The sequence below is a fragment of the Colias philodice genome, chromosome 8, assembly GCF_061535455.1.
Source record: "Colias philodice isolate Cphi_HAF_F1 chromosome 8, ilColPhil1 Martin Lab GWU primary, whole genome shotgun sequence".
In the NCBI taxonomy this organism is placed as follows: Eukaryota; Metazoa; Arthropoda; class Insecta; order Lepidoptera; family Pieridae; genus Colias; species Colias philodice.
In genome coordinates, this window is record NC_143093.1 from 1,743,534 (window position 1) to 1,763,040 (window position 19,507).

Below are 19,507 nucleotides of genomic sequence, written 5' to 3' on the forward strand. Positions count from 1 at the left end.
CTTGTCCTGCGAGGTTGCCGGTGTTTTACAAGTAACCCTGTATATATGTATAAGGGATTTTAAATTAAACTATATGTGTTTCTCCTCTGAAAAAGATGAGACTTTATTTTAATATTTGCACATTTAACATACATATAACTTTTACATTAACAATGTTACTAAAATGAAAAATTTACTAACCTGAAAAAGAAACGACATTTAAAGTTTAATTCTTTAGTTTGAGAAGTCAAAGGCTTGCCTCGACCATGTTTTAACACTGGAGCCATATTGAATTAACAATATAAAGTTACAACACTTACACACAAATTAAACACTAGTTATAGCCCTGCCTTCATACAAAACTGCTGAATACGCCGTTCGCACGGGAATAGAATGTGGATGCGATTTCCCTTAGTTAGCATCCAAGCTTACGTCTTTATAATTATTAAACTGTATAAATTCATTCTTTAACTCCGGTCTGCATCGTGCAGACATGGGTGTAAAAGTCTCATTTTAGCTATTAAATGTAGTTTTTAAGTACATCTGAGTTTTCATTTGGGGCCTCCGGCTGCGGGACATGTAATTCACTTCAACAAATATTATAACAATAATATCAAATAATAACAACAATCAACAAATACAAAATTTATCAATTAAACTACGTACATAATAATTATAATTTTTGAATGAAATGTGCTTTATGTTCTAACGTTACCAAACGACTGCACGTGGCACCTGCGGACAGCGTAAACTGGTTTATTCTGGTTTTGTGCGTGTTTCCACTTTCCACTATCAAGTGACGATTTATTTATTTGTTTTGTTTCGTAATTATTATGGTCAAATATTAATTATGAAACAAATTATTATGGACACGATATTTTATTGTTTCACGGTAGTCGCCTTGTCGTTTGCTCAAGGACGTAAAATTGAATGATATATTTTTTTTTATAAAGTCAAAACCATTTTCTTTCAAATAAAAACTTGTTTTTATTGAAAACAAAAGTGTTGCTAGGAATAAGTATAAAATTAAATAGTAATGTTAGGATATCGAAACATTTTTGTATAGGCCAGAACGATATAGTGGAAACGCGCTCTAAGATCTGAGTAATATACACACCACTACATATGCAAAAATTTCTCCAAGCTAATTTACCTGTAACTCATAAACGCCAAAATGTTGGGCATTATCCGCTACCGATTTGCGGAAAATTTAGATTTTGGTCAGTATTCATGATGGCCATAACAATATAAACCAGCACATATTGTAAAAAATTTGGAAAATCCAAAAGTGCACGCCTCATAATTTTTTTTTAATAAATATTTATTAATTATTATTTTTGTTTATTTAATAACAATTAAACCACATCGAATCAGACCCTGAAAAATGAAAGGGTTCTATTCCTGAGCATACTCAAGCGTAAGAGAAAAAAAAAGACTCGATTAGTAAAGTATTTCGGTCGCTATCGTGTTAACAAGAAAAAGGATCCGCACATACAGACACACGGACGTCCAAGACAGAACTTTTTTAAACTGTTTTTTAACTAGTTTAAATAACAAAAATGACATCAAAAATATCATGAACGTTAAAAATAGTGTTTTTTCTTAATATGTGTGTGTATGTATTATCTTACAAGTGCAATGTATGATACATAAAGACATTTTAAGTTTGAAAAATCAGATGTTTTGCGCGAAGTGACAGTAGTACCCACCTCAACGCTTCGCTTATGAGGCGTGCAATTGTAATGTTAGAAATCATTTAAGCATTTACTTAAATATAAATTTTCCTGACAGTGCAGTGGGTAAAATTTAGGGTAAAATAAAATTAGAATGTTAAACATAAATAATGTTGCTTACATATTTCTACATAAACACATTTCTATAAAAATACGCTGTAAAAACGTAACCCACTTGTTGTAAAAATATATAATATAAAAACAATTGTATTATTATTAGTGAGCATACTTTAAGAAAATAAAATCAAGGTACAAAATGTGACAAATTTCTACTGCGAAAGAATCTCTTGAATTCTGTTATTTTAGAATTCATCAAAAATATTGTAGGTAGTATTTTTCCTTTGAACGTTGTAAATAAGCTCTACCTTTTTATGACAATAATTATGTAAAAATGTAATTGTAACATGTTAATATTTTTTAAAACGTTAATTAGGTGGTAACTGTTGTCTATAACGACATGATATAGATCAAAGACCTGTTTTGTTTGTTTGTACCAAACCTGCAAAACAATCAAACTGATTTTGATAATTCTTTCACTTACAAACTTTTTTATCTGGATCAAACATAGTGAAACCAAGACGAACATTAGTCTAAATACAGTAGTAACTTGGTGATTCATCTAAATTTAGACTTGTGAGATAAAGCAATCCACTTAAAGCTCACTCCAATCACTATACATACATCCAATATGTAACATCCAACATCTAACATCCAATTTCGCTAGTACGGTAACAGAATTCCAATAAAGTATTTGTACTGACACTTTGAAACATACTACGTATTGTACAATGTATATGCCATCTAATTGCTTATTTGAAACTCTACGCTTTCAGCACAAACCTTGTTATTGCATAGCGTGATTTATTTTATTAAGTCACAATTTCTGGATATGTTTTATTTAGTTAACACAATAATAATAATCCGTCAGACTGCCCAGGGCTGTATCTCTATAGTGCAGTCATGGGCAGGCTGCGGCTGGTGTCCCACAACACAATAAATTCTCTAAAGGGCCTCTGCGTGTTGGACCTGTGTCCCCACGTTAGCCTTCCAAAGGACCGGGTCCTTCTGGTAGTGCCCGTGTGTTATAGAGAGAGACATAATCCGTCAGTTCAAATAACAAATAATGTATGTGGGTTTTCTACTTCATGGGTTTTTATTTTATTTTAAACTTTATTCTACATAACACAAAATACATAGTAAGAAACATTATGATACAATAAATGTATATTATCAAGAAGTACTAAAACTGACCCTTAGTTTATATAAAACATATATAATGCTGCAGAGGGAAAAAGGAGTTACTAGTTCAAGTGTTTACGTACACGTACGTACGTAGTAGTAGTAAGTAGAGTTAGTAGTACAAGTGGTACAACATAAACATCTATACCTCCACTAAAACATACTCTTCTTACATTTCCTTTACTACCAGGTTGCCTGGCATAGATTGCTGTGTAGCAATAAGGCCGCCTATTGTGCAAAATATTTGTACCTAGATTGTACTAGATTTCCTTACATTGTTTTGTACAATGAAGTATTATAAATAAATAAATAAAAATTTAGACAACACTTAATGTAAAGATATCGTACCTTATCCGGACATCCAGTGATAAACGTCAGATCCTTCGCCTCGATCCTCCACAGCACGGAGGCCAGTTTGGTTTCATACCGGTAGTGTCGGAAAAACAGCATCAGAGCCAGCATGGCAGCCACCGCGACTCCAGCCACCGCGGCTATCACGCCGGGGTCTGGGGGTAGGGAGCAGCGGCGCCCGTCGAAGCCGCAAGCGGGCTCGGCTACGGGAGGGGACCCGCTTATCCAGGCTATGTTGGTGCCGCCGACTAGTTCCTGGTAAAAATAGTATTGTGTAAAGATTGTGTGTCCACCAAAAATAATATGTAGTTACAAAACTGACCGGTTGGCTTGGTTGATAGTGGCCCTGCCATCCAAGCCAGGGTTCGATTCCCACCCAGGGCAAATATTTGTGTGATGAACATCGATGTTTGCTCTGTGTCTGAGTGTTAATGATCTATATAAGTATTTATTTAAAAATACCTATATATGTATGTTTATCAGCCATTTTTCATTTTCCATTACACAAGCGAAAGCTTAGTATGGGATCAGATCGTGCCGTGTGTGAAAAATGTCCTTACATATTAATTTATTTATTTAAAACACGCTTAAATAAGAATATAAACTCATGAAATTACTGTATTGTCACCAACGTTTGAAACTTGACGATGATGTAATGAAACCGTCGTAGGTTTTATAATAAAAATCGAAATAAAAGGGAAACAAGGGAATTGTTTATTACTTTAAAAAATTTAAACTACAAAGTTTGAACTAAATCCGTTCGTTCATAGCGGCTCAAAATATATACTCTAAACTCTAAAGAAGTCTACCTACATACAAACATATAAGTAAACGAACAATGATCATACAGGTGTGAGGTGAAGCGTATAAAATCGTGTTTGTTACCTCAGAGCTTTTGTCTGGGTGTAACGATTTTGATGATAATTTAATAAGTTTTCAACATCGCGCAGAAAGCTAGTAAGTAATCTACAAAACTTAGACATTTATGTTTCCATTACTGAGCAATAAATGAACATAAAATTTTATTTTCTCTTTTGTAAAATATAGAATTTGTACATTTTATGTAGAATGTTAATAAAACAGTTCATAAATGAAACAAGTCCAGTATAAATCAGTCTACCGTAGAGAACGTTGGCCATTTTGCAAACAATTCTATAAATACTATCTCATTTTATTTTAATAAATAATAAACTTGTTCGCATAATAAATAAACTTTTGGGTATAAACATTATAAATAGATGAATTGTAGTTAGGTGATAGAAATATTATAATAAGATATTTTTAGGGGTATAACAATAGAATTAACTGCCTATTTTAAGGATAGGTAGAATGAGATTTTAGTTGACCCTTGAAATTCCCGCCAAAATTTTCCACACATAAATACTGATGAAAATGAATGATTTCATAACAATAGATACTCTATTATCCGACCAAGCTTACATAAGAACATAATTTTTATAAGCCGATGGAAAATGGACTTAAATTGAATTATAGATATTTTTTGGGCATAATTTTCCTTTTTGATATATAGAGAAAGTTTCTCCATTTAAAGAATAAAACATATATTTTTTAGGTATATCTTTTATTTGTTAAATAGGTAATTCCTTTTTGATATACAGGAGAAGCTTATCCATTTCAAGTTACATCAGTAAGCCTTCGTTTTGTTCTGAAACTGTAGCAAATTTATTGTGACTACTTTATCTTTTGCTCGGCCAATGTGCTCTCGTGTAAAAAGATGAGACAGCTAGAATATGGGATATTCAAATTCATATAATGTTTTATTTTTTTTGACGTGACAACGTCTTATAATTCGATAGAGCCAGCTGCACGCACGAAAAAACATGACTCATGCGGCGTTACCTCGCTCTGAGGCGTTCCATGTAAGGCTTGAAGTGCAAGCGAGAGCGCGGAACGAGCGACAAAGAAGCACAATCGGCCTTAAGACGTTGTCACGTTCAACTATCGTCAGTAAACCGACTTTACAGACAACCAATTTTTTAGATATAATGTGTACAGGCAGAATGTTTCGGGATGTACACTGCTAAAAATTACCATTTACCAGGTATCTGTCAATCCAGACTATAGTTATACCTGTACCGAACCTCGTACTAGGTTCGATCTATTGTTTTTGCATGAAATTTTAATCCATACCATAAAACGAGTCGTATTATAAGGTAAAGATGTAACATTTAAGTTTGATACCTTATTTTAATAAAATCACGATGAATGATTTGATGATGATGATGAATGCAGTTATTTAGTATGAAATTTTGCTTTGTATTTTGAAAATTATCTATATAAATGTAAACGCACTGGGTCTGCGACTTTTGAGTGTTCCCTCCTGCTGCACGTATCGCGATGTTTAGTAGAATTTATGTTTTACTAGCGGTCCGCCCCGGCTTCGCCCGTGGTACATATTACGCAATAAAAGGTAGCCTATGTTCTTTCTCAGGGTCTAAAGATTGTCTGTGCCAAATTTCATCAAAATCGGTTGAGAGGTTTAAGCGGGAAAGCGTAACAGACAGACAGACAGAGTTACTTTCGCATTTGTAGATAATATTAGTAGGGATTACATTACGTGCAGTGGAACACACGAGTAGTCCTCAGGATAGTTCACACATATCTTATATATATATATATAATATATATATATATATATCAATGCTAATAAGTGGAATGTATATTTTATCGCATATATAGTCTGTAGAGGAACGCACACGAAAGGTCTTTAGGGAATTTTAAGAATAATTCACGTATTGCTTTTGTATTAGAATGCAGATTCGTAGAATTTATATTTAATCGCTATACATGCAGTGGAAAACAACACAACGTATGATAGTCGTTAAAGTGAAAAGGTCCAGTATACATGAATACATAAAGAAAAACCTTTTTGCCCGTTATAAGGACCTTAAACATTAATCATGCAATGAACATTTGTTAAAGTCAAACACAAAATATGGGATTAGAATCTTTATGTATATTAATATTTAATGAAATACGTACGAATTTAAACCACTCGATAAGTAATTACCCACTCAATTAATATATTATTATGGACCAGAGTAAATAATAAAACTGCACGTGTTTAATTCAGTGTTGAGAGCGTCAAAATAAATATAAATAATAACAATAAATATCATGCAAATTATTTAAATTTATGTCAATTTTACCTTTTATATCCGTTATTGAATTTATACGCAAAAAGCCTGGAATATTGGATGCACGTGTAGTTTTAAAACAATATAATATTTGTCGTCTCTTGCTAATTATCCGATGCATTAAAATTCAAACGGAATTTCCATAAATAATTAAATTGTGTATACCTATATGTATTTTAAGTATAAAATTAATTAAAAAATCACTTGACTTTAGATTGTAATTTCTATCTTTCTTGTGTAATATATTGTCGACAAGGATAAATAGATAGATTGTCGCTTTAATTATAGTCAAACATGCTTGCGGCCAAATTTTGACTGGCAACCTAGTCGATATATATTCTCCTAATTATAAATATACATAAAATTTTGGTTTCATCAAAAAACTATGAACGAAATAATCCTGCGGCACTCCTGGCACAGCTAGTAAACAATAAGATACAATTACTCTAAATCCCAACAAACACTTAAACTATTCGATATCTTCCATAGATATTAATCGAATATTCTAGAACTAAGTTTACTCAGAACATTTAGTTACTGCACTGCCTTCTCGAATGTTCGACGAACGTGATTCGCCTGCTAATCTTCTTATATATAAAAATGAATCGCAAAATGTGTTGGTAAGCGCATAACTGGAGAACGGCTGAACCGATTTCGATAATTCTTTTTTTATTATATTCCTTGAAGTACGAGGATGGTTCTTATGTAGAGAAAACGTTAATATGTACCACGGGCGAAGCCGGGGCGGACCGCTAGTATTGAATAACGTTAAAGATTTCATCTTTACCGAATCTTTCAATTTGTTACAGTTAGTTTTAACTGACTTGGGTTGAAAATATTGACCGATTTTAATGTTTAAAATTACTTGCGTGTGTTTATTTTATTTCTGGTCATTTTTTAAGATTTTTTAGGCTATGGAGGATTTTATTTTTAGTAGACGCAAGTAATACATTTAATATGAACAAAGCCTCGATTCGACTTTATTTTGTATTTTTTGAAGGCGGTTTAATTAATTATAAGCGAAAATAATTTTAACCGACCGTTAAAAAATGCTATAGTTATCTTTGTTAAACGTCATATTAATGATAATTAAATAAGAAGGTTTCCTCACGATGTTTTCCTTTCTCGATTGAAGAATTAGTGATAGACGTGCAGACGAATTGAAATAAAAATTTTCTACTTTCTTTTGATCAAAGTAAGGAAACAATAACCTTTTATAATCAAAACGATGGCTACTCAGAAATATGATTACTTGTGCATTAAAATTTTTTTGAGTTAAAACAAGGAAATGGTCCAGCTAGAGATCAAACAGGAATCATTTTATGAGCATTCATGCGAAAAGAAATTACATGCTTGAATGTTCTACACTTAATAAATTACTTAATAAAAAAGACTCATTGGTAATAATAGATATCTGTCGCCTTAGCTTAGCTCACCTCGACAATATTTTGTCGACCCTTTTTGTTGAGTTTTGATCATTGTTTATATTTATCGTCACAAAATGGTGCCAAATAAGAAATAATACTCGACGTCTTATGTCTAATAAAGGCTAAAAGATGCTAACAACTCTCTCTCTCTTGACGAATTTATTTGTCGTTGTCTGTTATGAATATAAGATAACTACAAAAGAATAGATATATAATAGATATGTATATCTATTATGTATACATCGCTTTTTTAAGGAAAAATAAGAATATGAAATAGCAATACTGAAATGAATATTCTAAAATTACAGCCACTTTATATAATAAGAAACTTGAGAAATAAATCGATGTTTCTCTCGCGCGGGATTTGTCATGTCGTGCATGCAACGACAACAAATGGAGAATAGAGAACATAAAAGAGAACTATTAACATCGCTACATAGGTACTACCTAAATGCTCCTAAATGACATGAAATAATATTATTAAAGACTGCGGGCTTATGAGTAAACAAATATTTAGAGTTTTAAGATAATAGATATTAAAATAACTAAACTTGTAACTTCTAAATATTTAATTATTAAATTACTAAAATTTTTAATTTTAAAATACAAGTAAATGCCCAAGATAATAACATGACAGAAAACTACCTATCAAGTATGATGTTTTATAGTAGTAGAAAGTTAGCTAAATACCTAATACAGTTTTGTAGATATTATCGGAAATTTTTTGCAACAAATATTTTTAACGGTATATCAACTTACCGGCAATAAATCCGACGAATTAGAATACCGGAACGCGGCAACGGGTTGCGCGCTCCAGCCGCTTGGAGCGCTTTTGTCCTCCACCAGTCCAATCACAGAGTAGTTGCCTTCAGCGTCGCCAGCGCTGTCCATGTTAACCTGTACACATTTTTTGTTAATTTTAAAAACAAAATGGGCGAAGAGGTTTGATAACTTCTTGATAAAATTTATATATTAATGCATGGTTATTTTTCATAACTTCTTCGATGAGTTTTTAAATATTAATTATTGGTTATTTGTTAGGAAATAGATACAGTAAAATTAAGTCTGGTAGGTATACGATTGTCGACTGATAATTTTGGTGTTTAGATTTTATAATTTTAAAGCACTAATTTAACATAATTTATAACAATAACTAGGGTGGATGTACCACTAGTTGACCATTTAAGCGGTTTTATCTTTAGCTATATATAAAAAACGGGTTATTTGTTTTACGTTCAATGTTATTTTTGGGACACAGATAATTGAATACTCACTGTAACTATTGTTCTTAATATCAATTTGATAACCTTCAAAGGTTTTATGAAAACTACTCTGAAAGTTATTTCTGCTAAAAACACCATTACTTGACCACTGCTCACCAATATCTGACCATCATTACTCTAAAAGTTGACCATTTTCAAAATGGACAAAATGTCCTTCTTCGAACATTAGTTTTGTTTAATAAATAAATATATTATTTAATAAATAAAGATAGGTTGATGAAATCAAACCACTTGGTCACAGAAATCAAGTGGACAACTCAAGGTTAATAATATTCTCGGCCCCGAAACCTGACCAACTAAGTTCGGTATAAAAATCTTACGGTGGTCAGCTTTTGGAAATATGCAACATAAAGCTATGACTTAACTACGGCTTATATGGTTTGTTAAATTAGGTAGGTATAAGCACAAACCAAAGCAAGTCTTTCTTAGCAAAATATAAAGAACCAAGAGCTGACCATACTGGTCAACAATAGGCGAAAAATTGTTTTCGTTGCTCCAAAAGATAACCAGGCCGCTAAAAATCATGAAAAACTGTTCATGCCAAAAATGAAGCCGAAAGTCTATAACAGAATGGTTCAACATTATGCCTATAACAAGACATATAAAGAGTAATCGATTGCATTCAAGATAAATTAAGATTTCCCAATCAACTCCCGATAAAAAACTCTTAGTAAAAAATGTGATTACTTACGGGGCACCTACTTAATTACATCTTCGTGTTGAAAAAATGTCAATATTTCTGACCAATGGCAGCAAGGTTTGTTTTTATTTTATAGATGATGTTGCTTTATAGAAAAAACAATAAACTATCATCTGGGGCTGCCGTATTTTCTTAATTGGCGCGTATATTTGAATTTCGGTCATGTATTGGCGCTTGGTCAGCTAGTGGTACATTGACCCTATTTGTTTCAAAAACCAGAATATTAATTAATAGAAAGAGCAACATTTCGAAAATGCTAAGAAGTAAGAAAAAGGGGAAGTTTTAATAATTCTCCAATTTCAATGAATTTCAATATGATTTCAGTAGAACTGGCCAGTGCAATGTAACTTAGAAATTACAACCAAGATAGCAATGTTAAAGTTACTGTTAAGTAACCAGTAGGTAAATTTAAGGGTAATAGGGAAGAATTTTAGAAAAAATAATAATTTGGCACCAAAACTTCTCTTTTACCTATATAATTTGTGATAACGATTTAAATTTATATAGATTTGTAGAGCCGTTTACTCATCTGATCATAATTAGAATTATACAATATATTGGTCCAAACAGAAACCCTTACTTCTTTTGCAGCCATTTAAAATGATTTTTGTCAAAAAGTGATGAAATATGCATGTCCAGATCTACAATAATACCTAATGCCTTAATTACAATAATAGAAGAGAAATGTTTTTTTATCCTAAAATATACCTAAAAGCTCAAAACATTAAAATGTTTTGTTCTGAGTGTTGTGCTACATCGATCATTGAGAACCACAAATAAATATTAATGAAAAACCATAGATTGAGTGATTTTTAATCTCAATGCGCTTCTGTTTTCATATAAAAGCCGATTTTTCTTAATTTATTAATACTTAACTTTTATAAAATCAACTTGACATTTTAAAAAATTAATATAGTTTAACAAAACTAAGAAAACACGCTTGAACTCATGAAATTTTTGTATTGTCACCGATCCCTGATAAGTGTACAAAGTTTGAATTAAATCTGTCCCTTTATAGTGGGTCAAAATCGAGTCTAACAAAGTCGGTAACATACAAAGAGGTAAAGCTAAAATAGTTTAAAAAAACTAAAAAACACGCTTTTTATAGAAACCGAACTAAAAAATGGAATAATTTTATCAAATTAGTGTATTGTCATCGGTCCTCAATAAATCTACAAAGTTTGAACGAAATCTGGCCGTTTAAAGTGGGTCAAAATCGCGCCCAAAGAAGTCGGTTACAAACAAACAAACATACAGGTGAAGCTAATATAAAGCGTGTAAAAAAGCGCGTTTAAAAATGTATTTACACTATCGTTTCAGAAATTTGGCACAAAAAGGACAAAATATTTAATTTTTCCGAACAAATCTAATAAATAAAAGCCAGTAAATATATAAGATTTTGTGACAAAACTTATATATCTCAAGAACATAATTAGACGTAAAGATAATAATAATAATATTATATCGGATCTAATTAATTTGATACGCGTAGGTACGTATACAATTTCTACGACATTTTGTGTCAACTTCACCTTGTTCTGTTTTATGAATTGATACTTTAGCCAATTATCTCTCAGTACAAATGAGTTTGCGTAATTAAATCATTAAAGGTAGGTACTGAAATTTAATGTGTCCAGCTGTGGCCCACGGTTTTACTCGCATTGCTATCTTCTATTTGTGTTAACGTGAAGATATTTAGCATTATAGCCTTCCTCGATAAATCAGTTATTTATCAATGAAATAATGTTTCAAATCGGACCGTTCCTAAGATAAGCGCGTTCAACCAAACAAACTCTTCAGTTTTTCACACTGGTATAGATATGCCTTTGTCACTGAAGATATTATGCTTCCTATGTTTTTGTTATGAGCAATATTATAAATTTATATTTTTTAGTAAACCTTTTGAGCTTTTCCATGGCTTTTTCCTACACTACTGTCTCTTAATTAACATATAAGTTAGTTTCACCTAGTTAAATCGACGTGTGTAATCAATTCACGGAAGTCGATATGCTCTGAACAACTTGCCTCTAAATGAAATATCGTTTGCGAACTACTTACCTTTAATGAAATATCGTTTGATACAAATGATGATTATCATTTATCATCATTATAATCATTAAAATGAAAATGAAAAATACACGATTTATATAAAAATGTATGTTGTTCGCACTTTACAAATAAACTTTGGATACGCATATGCATGATGATTTTATTTATTTATTTATTTATTTATTTTATTATTATACTGAGTGTCAGTGATGTAGCTTATGTACCGAAATAACACATAAGCTGTAGGATTACTTGCTTTTGCCCACGAGTTCATCTGCCCACACATAATAAATATTATAATACTCACATCAAAACCCTGCAACGATCGATACACCGTGGGTCTCAAGAGCCTGATGATCGTGGAGCCATCCGTGGGCGAGACACCAGCCCGCATGGCGGCGGTGGCTGCGCGGGCCCACAGCATCACAGCATCGTAGAGATGAGCTGCTTCTATGGGCACCTGGAGAATTTCTTTATATTAATATGTTTATATGTTAGAGTAAAGTGAGGAATTTCAGTTACAATACGATGTTATATAGGTAATAAGAGATAGAATAGGTATGTTTTATAGGTACAGTTGCTCTCAAAACACCTTTGTCGTTTTTGTGAAAATCGTTCAAAAGTTTCATTCAATCCCTGAATAACCGAATAAACTGATGGACGGAAAAAATATACATATTTTATTAATCATACTTGCAAGCTGGCATAGACCAAAAAAGAAAGATACACTATTAAACATAAAATTTCTTCTACGAAATGTTTTAGCATATTTCGTAGAGTTTAAATTACTTCCCAATTCATAACTAAGACCATTTCTTTCGTTTCCATTCTTCCATTCTAACAGGTAAAAAAAAAACCGAAATACAAATGTAATTAAACCATAATGAAAAAAAACATCTAATCTTAACGATAATCATACAAAATTTGCTAATGTATTAATCACATACAATATATATAGTATTTCGTGGAATTGGGGCTTAATTTCAAACCGATACGCTCTTGAAGTTCAACGACCTTTAAATTCGTAAACACTTGTGAAACTTCCAAAGTCAACTATGATTATGAAAAGTTTTAAACGGCTCTTTGTTTATTCTATTTTGAGATGCCATCATTTCCAATAAACTTGAAGATCGACTAACGATCTAACTTTGAAGTACTATTTTTTCATAGAGTTATTCAAACGATTTTTTTTTTATTTATAGCGGGCAAACGAGCTGGCGCGTCACCGGAGTGATGCGATGATTGGCGACGCCCAAAATCACCCACAAGACCTGTACGGTTGCTGGTGTGTTACCGGCCTTTTAGGGAAGAGTACGCTCTCTACTTGATGTACCCCAAGTCGTATAATATGTCCGAAAATGCTGGAATCGTGAGGTCGTTCCACAGAGGAGTGGTGCGCGGTAGAAAGTTTCTCCTAAAACGCACGGTGGAAGAACGCCAATACGAATAGAAATACGAATATTTTTAATATACATCTTATTCTTATGTTTCATAGATAATATTAAAGTAATATCTACTATTTAAGTGAAAATTAAATAACGTTAAAGATTTATTTATGTAGTGTTCTTAAGGGGGCGCATAAAGCAAAATAACCAATCTTCTATTAGATGATACGTGTAATATGCAAGACCAAATCTAAAAAATAAAATATATATCAAACTAGATGATATGTTCAACGATTCTGTTTAATCAAAAACATAAAATATTAAAATTTACTCGATAAAAAAAAATCACCAAGTTAGCTCTAATTTTCACACTTTTACGTTTTCTACTTGACATGGTAATACTTATTATGATTTTTTTTTCATAAACAATTATATTAAAACATTTGCAAGATATTTGTCAGAGCATTTTGTGTAATTACTTTTAGTTTTGGTTTTATCTGCGATAAACCACTTTTATCGTGACAAAATCAAACGTTTATCTCGAGAAAAAAAGAGCGCCAAAAGTGGTTTATCGCAGATAAAACCAAAACTAAAAGTAATTACACAAAATGCTCTGACAAATATCTTGCAAATGTTTTAATATAATTGTTTATGAAAAAAAAATCATAATAAGTATTACCATGTCAAGTAGAAAACGTAAAAGTGTGAAAATTAGAGCTAACTTGGTGATTTTTTTTTATCGAGTAAATTTTATTATTTTATGTTTTTGATTAAACAGAATCGTTGAACATATCATCTAGTTTGATATATATTTTATTTTTTAGATTTGGTCTTGCATATTACACGTATCATCTAATAGAAGATTGGTTATTTTGCTTTATGCGCCCCCTTAAGTTAGAGGTAATAGTTGCCTAGCTTGCTTAAATATTGTTATGAATTAATATTGATATTTGTGCTGTGCTTTTCTGAGTTTAATTTTAGAAGAGTTGCACATTAAGACTTTTAAGAAATTACTTAAAAACGTGTTGTACTCTTTATTGTATTGGCAAAAGCGTAGTTACGGGTAAACTGGCAGTGCAACCTTTTTTCAACTAATAAAATTAATTAATTTATTGTATGTGAAAAGAAATAATAACTATTTGAATAAAAAATTAAAATAAAAGATCTCCTTTCATTTATTTGCTTATTCCTTTGGAATTTTAAGTAGATTATCTCCCGCAGCTTCAATTGCATGCACTTAAGTCTTAAAGTTTTACAGAGGGTGTTCGTAAGCCGCTATTTTTTTTTGTATTCGTCCAAAGAAAATTATTATTAAGTTCGTTATGTCACAATATAGTTACATCCCTTATTGCTACAAAAAGATAAGCTAACAACACTTTTGAAACTGGGCAGTGTTTATTCATTTGATTTCAAATATATTCACGCTTTAGAAATTTTGTTTCAATATTAGACAACAAAGAGCAAGCCTGTATTACTCTACCTTGTATTTTAAGCTCATTTTAAACGATATTTCCAAGTGTAGATACAAAATAAAATACGTAATTAAGTGCTGAAATTTACATATGCACATACTATCAACTTATCAAGCATTGCAAATAATAACTATTTAGTTAGGAACAGTTAAATAGACAAACAATAATAAAAATAAAATAACCTTATTAAATATAGCCAAACTGAAACAAACCATAATGATGTTGGATCAAACTTAGTAATTTGAACAAAATTAAACGAACATACAAATTCTAAACAAATGACGGAGCGGCGAGGCATTTGTTAATTGTTATACCAAAATGAATTAAAATATAATTGCAATTAGAGTTAAATTTCAAAAACTGTCGACATTGTAGCAAATATCTGCCACAATGTGTTGTTACACTAAAATAAACTTAAACGTGATTGCAATAGGTATTAAATTCATAACTACTAATGACGTTACGAACTTGCAGAAAATATAAGCTGCTTATGATTCTACTATATTCATTGTCACACTAAAATGAACTCTGACGGTGCATTTAGATCAAACAAGCAAAATTCTAACCCCACTATGTCAAATTCTTTTAGCGTAAACAGGCGTAGAGCATTCTTTCGTTGTCTTAGTTCGTTCAAAAAGATTCTATGCAATATTCTTACCGAACAACACTGAATACAAGTTTTTGTTTACACTAAAAGAACTAGAAAGAATGCTCTTGCTCTAGGCTCTAGCTCTATGTTCGTTTGATCTAAATGCACCGTAACAAGAATGTCATAAGGGTTAAATTGCGAAGTGATAAGGTTGCAGGGAATGTCTTGTGATATAATATAATTACCGATGCATCTTCAAATATCTTGTGGTAATTGGGCACACAGAATGGCGGCGCCGCTGACAGACGTCGTATCATTTGGCAGAGATCCCTGTAAAGAAATGTTGTATTATTTCTATGGAAATAAAATAATTTAGGAATAGATACATAAATACTCGCTTAGAATTAAATTAACGAATGAAAAATTATTTATTTCACACTATATACAGGATTACAAAATAAGAGCGATATAATTAATAACATGTACAGAGGGCGGTTTTATCGCTGTAAGCGATTTCTGCCAGACAACCCGAAAACCAGAAGGATTACATACTACAGGGTGGACCAAAAGTCCGTTTACATTTCAAACGATGATTTAGAAGAAACGATTTAAGTAAGATGAAATCTGTCTATTTATTAAAAAAATACATAAATAGGGATTTTATTTTTCTTTAAATCACATCGTCCATATGTGATCCTTCACTATTTTACACTGCTGCAATCTGGAGCGAAAATTTTCAATGATGGCCTCACAAGTGTTTCGTGAAATGTTAATTCTCATTTCCATTCGAATATTGACTCTTAATTCATCAAGAGACACCGGATTACTGTTGAAAACTTTACTTTTAAGGTATCCCCATAGAAAGAAATCTATTGGGGTAGGTCCGGACTACGAGACGGCCAGTTAATGTCACATTTTTTAGATATCACCTTTTGTCCAAAAATTTCACGAACAGCGAGTCATTTAAAGTGTGGCATGTGGCCCTGTCTTGCTGAAACCACGTTCGTTGATTAAAATCATCGAATTCCTGTAGCGCTGGTGTAAAAAAGTCCTGTAGCATGGCAATATACCGCTCTGTATTCTCTGTAACAGCATTTTCACGAAAAGACGCTCTTAGACGCTCTACGTTTTCGGGGTCTCTTGATGTTCTAGGTCGGCCGGATCGTGGTTGATTCATTCTTGAACCTGTCTCCTCGAACTTTTGTACCCATTATCTAATCAATTGAACTGACGGAGCTTCATTTTTACGCCGTATGTTGTAATGAACGCAAAATTTTCGTTGCGCTAGCGTGAAAGAATCGCTGTTGCGGTTGTGCTCGCGCACACAGAATGCTCGTTGCTTGTCGCTGAACGACTCCATGGTACTGAATTCCCATAGACCGCTCTAGCACTACGTACCCCTCCCGCCCCAACCCGTTGTCGCTGCTTGTTGCAGCTACCGATTAAAATTTAAACGGACTTTTGGTCCACCCTGTATTTTATGGAGGTGGTCCATTACAGTTCCCATTCCCGTGGGATTTCCAGGATAAAACCTATCCTTGTATTAACAATACAAGTTACCTGCAATATGTGTGCTAAATTTCATTGTTATCGGTTCAGAAGTATTTGTGTGAAAGAGTAAAAATTGCCAAAATAAGGTTATTAAAGTAAGTACAGATTACGACAGCTGACCCCGCACTAGACACAGCCTGTCTCGCGGGGACATAAAACGATTATACAATGAAAATGGAGGTTCACATAGGGACTAGGGTCCAACACGTTTAATACAATGGAACTTTGAACATAAGTATGGTATGGTCACTTAAAATAATAGTAATAATAATAAAAGTTATATGCTTATTTAGACAATAGTAAAAACATATACACCTAAACATACACATACATCCATCCTCGCAAACTTTCGCATTTATAATATTAGTAGTTAGGATAGGACATAATCGAACAAATATTTTTCTATACCTAATATGTACAGTACTCCCAAACTGATAATGCGCATAGAAAAATTCGTCACTGATCGGCAACTGTCATATTCCCCGAGCCTCCGAAGACGATATGTATATAGAGTGGTTAAATGTATTTTTTTCATGCATAGTTTATTAGAAATATGAGTTTTATTGTGATTTTATGGTAAAAGAGAAAAGTAACGAAATTTGTTTCGATAATTCAATGTAAGTTATAATAGCGAGGATAAGCCATACGATTGCGAATATATATTTGTTGTATTGATTTACTTGGAAAATTCTATACTTAGAACTATTAAAGTGTCTTACTGAAGCTGGCGTGATGATGGATGTATGGAAGGTTAAAATAAGACAAAGTTTATATTAAAAAAAATATTTTCAAACACTGGTTTACATTTAAATTGTAGAAATCTAATCATTAAAATCTCAGTCCAAAGGATTTACAGAATTAGGGATTATCTCTATTTCTGATATCGTAGAATGATCAGAACTTTCATTATGCTCTTATTAACTTTCACTTTCCCCAATGCTATCTGCTACCTGTGTAAATAATCATTTTATCGGAAAATTCAACTTTGAAACAAAACTAAGAAGGGTATGTAACAGCAGCTCTATATAATTCCATACAGAGATAATACGTGCGGTCACCACCAATATATAAAGACGACTGACGGATTTTTTAATTTTTTGACTGACAGGCTACCGTCACCTACCGCCCGAATTGTTTTCGTATGTGTATGACTCTGAATTGACTCCTATTTCTTTCGGACAAGGTGCAAGATGCAAGTGCATTGTTTAGGGCACTTACGATTCAATGATGATTCGGGGTGATTCGGGTGTTTCTGGAAATACGATAATTAGCGAAGATCTGCATGCGCATTATTAATTTTGGAGTACTGTAACCTACTGACGTTTATCAAATAATACAAAATACTATTACCAATATACTTATACCAGAAAATACATAATTTTCGTATAATACTTACTGATAATGTGGGTTAGTCGGAAAGCAAGGTGTAAGCTTCAATACCGCTCGAAAAGCTAAAACGTCGCTACTGCTGTTTTGAAACAGGTGATCTACGAACAAATAAATTAAATAAATAATTAAATGAAAGTGAAGAATACATATTTTATTTTGGAATCATTAATTTATTATCTAGTAACCCCACAAAAAGCGAATAAATCACTCCTTTATGACGAGAAACACTTTAGCATACATATATAATAACTAGCTTCCGCCCACGACTTTGTACGTGCATCCCCGTTTTTCCCCGTTCCCGCAAGAATTTCGGGAAATCCTTTCTTAGCGGATGCCTACGTCCCATCTACCTGCATGCCAAATTTCAGCCCGATACTTCCAGTGGTTTGGGCTGTGCGTTGATAGATCACTATATCAGTCACCTTTGAGTTTTATATATATTGATACCTAGTGAGTACCTAGAGAATAGTGTAATATTAGCCTGAAAAAGTATGAGTTCCTGCTTCGGAATGAAGATTTATGCACAGATATAGGTACAAAAAGCTTAACTTAGTACTTTCACATTATAATTCGTATACGTATCTAGTATTTTAGTAATATCCTTATAGTATAGTCATATAGACATTGTGTATTTACCATACATATGCATATACATAGAACCTACCTGCTAATAAAATAGACTTAGTTCTGCTTCTACTAAGATAATAGTGTAGAACTAAAAATAACAATTCTATATATATATATATATATATATATATATATATATATATATATATATATATATATATATATATATATATATATATATATATATATATATATATATATAAAATTACTGTAACCTACATCAGTTGAATATAAATGATTGCTATGAATATAATTTGTACAATATTTTGATATTTTATTAATTAGACTATGTCTATCTTCAATACAATTGGACATTGATATTTTTCCTAAACAAAAAAGCCTTCTAGCTACCTAGCTGCCTACCTTTACGATTATAATGCAGTTTAAGTTCCATCAAAATCCGTACAGCCTTTACAGATTTTATCTTATCAAACAGACTCTTAAAATTTCAAAATCAATTTGCAAGAAAAAAACTGTCGTCGTAGGTTAATAACCCCTGCAAAGTCCATTCCGATCAAAAGTTAAATACATTTTATAATGTTCCCCTAAGACAAGGAACTGCCTTTCAATTGCTG

At 32.1% G+C, this 19,507-nt stretch overlaps 1 protein-coding gene across 1 annotated transcript in view; it reads right to left on the bottom strand.

Moving 5' to 3' along the window:
* LOC149486300 (guanylate cyclase 32E-like) overlaps positions 1-19,507 on the bottom strand; it is a 138,412-nt gene that overhangs the window by 72,999 nt on the left and 45,906 nt on the right. Inside the window, exons 7-11 of the mRNA XM_089697909.1 lie at positions 18,313-18,403; positions 15,611-15,695; positions 12,227-12,379; positions 8,647-8,784; positions 3,300-3,557 (exon numbers count right to left, since the gene is read on the bottom strand). Of these exons, the coding sequence (XP_089554035.1) occupies positions 3,300-3,557; positions 8,647-8,784; positions 12,227-12,379; positions 15,611-15,695; positions 18,313-18,403 (725 nt within the window). The remainder of the gene's footprint in view (positions 1-3,299; positions 3,558-8,646; positions 8,785-12,226; positions 12,380-15,610; positions 15,696-18,312; positions 18,404-19,507) is intronic.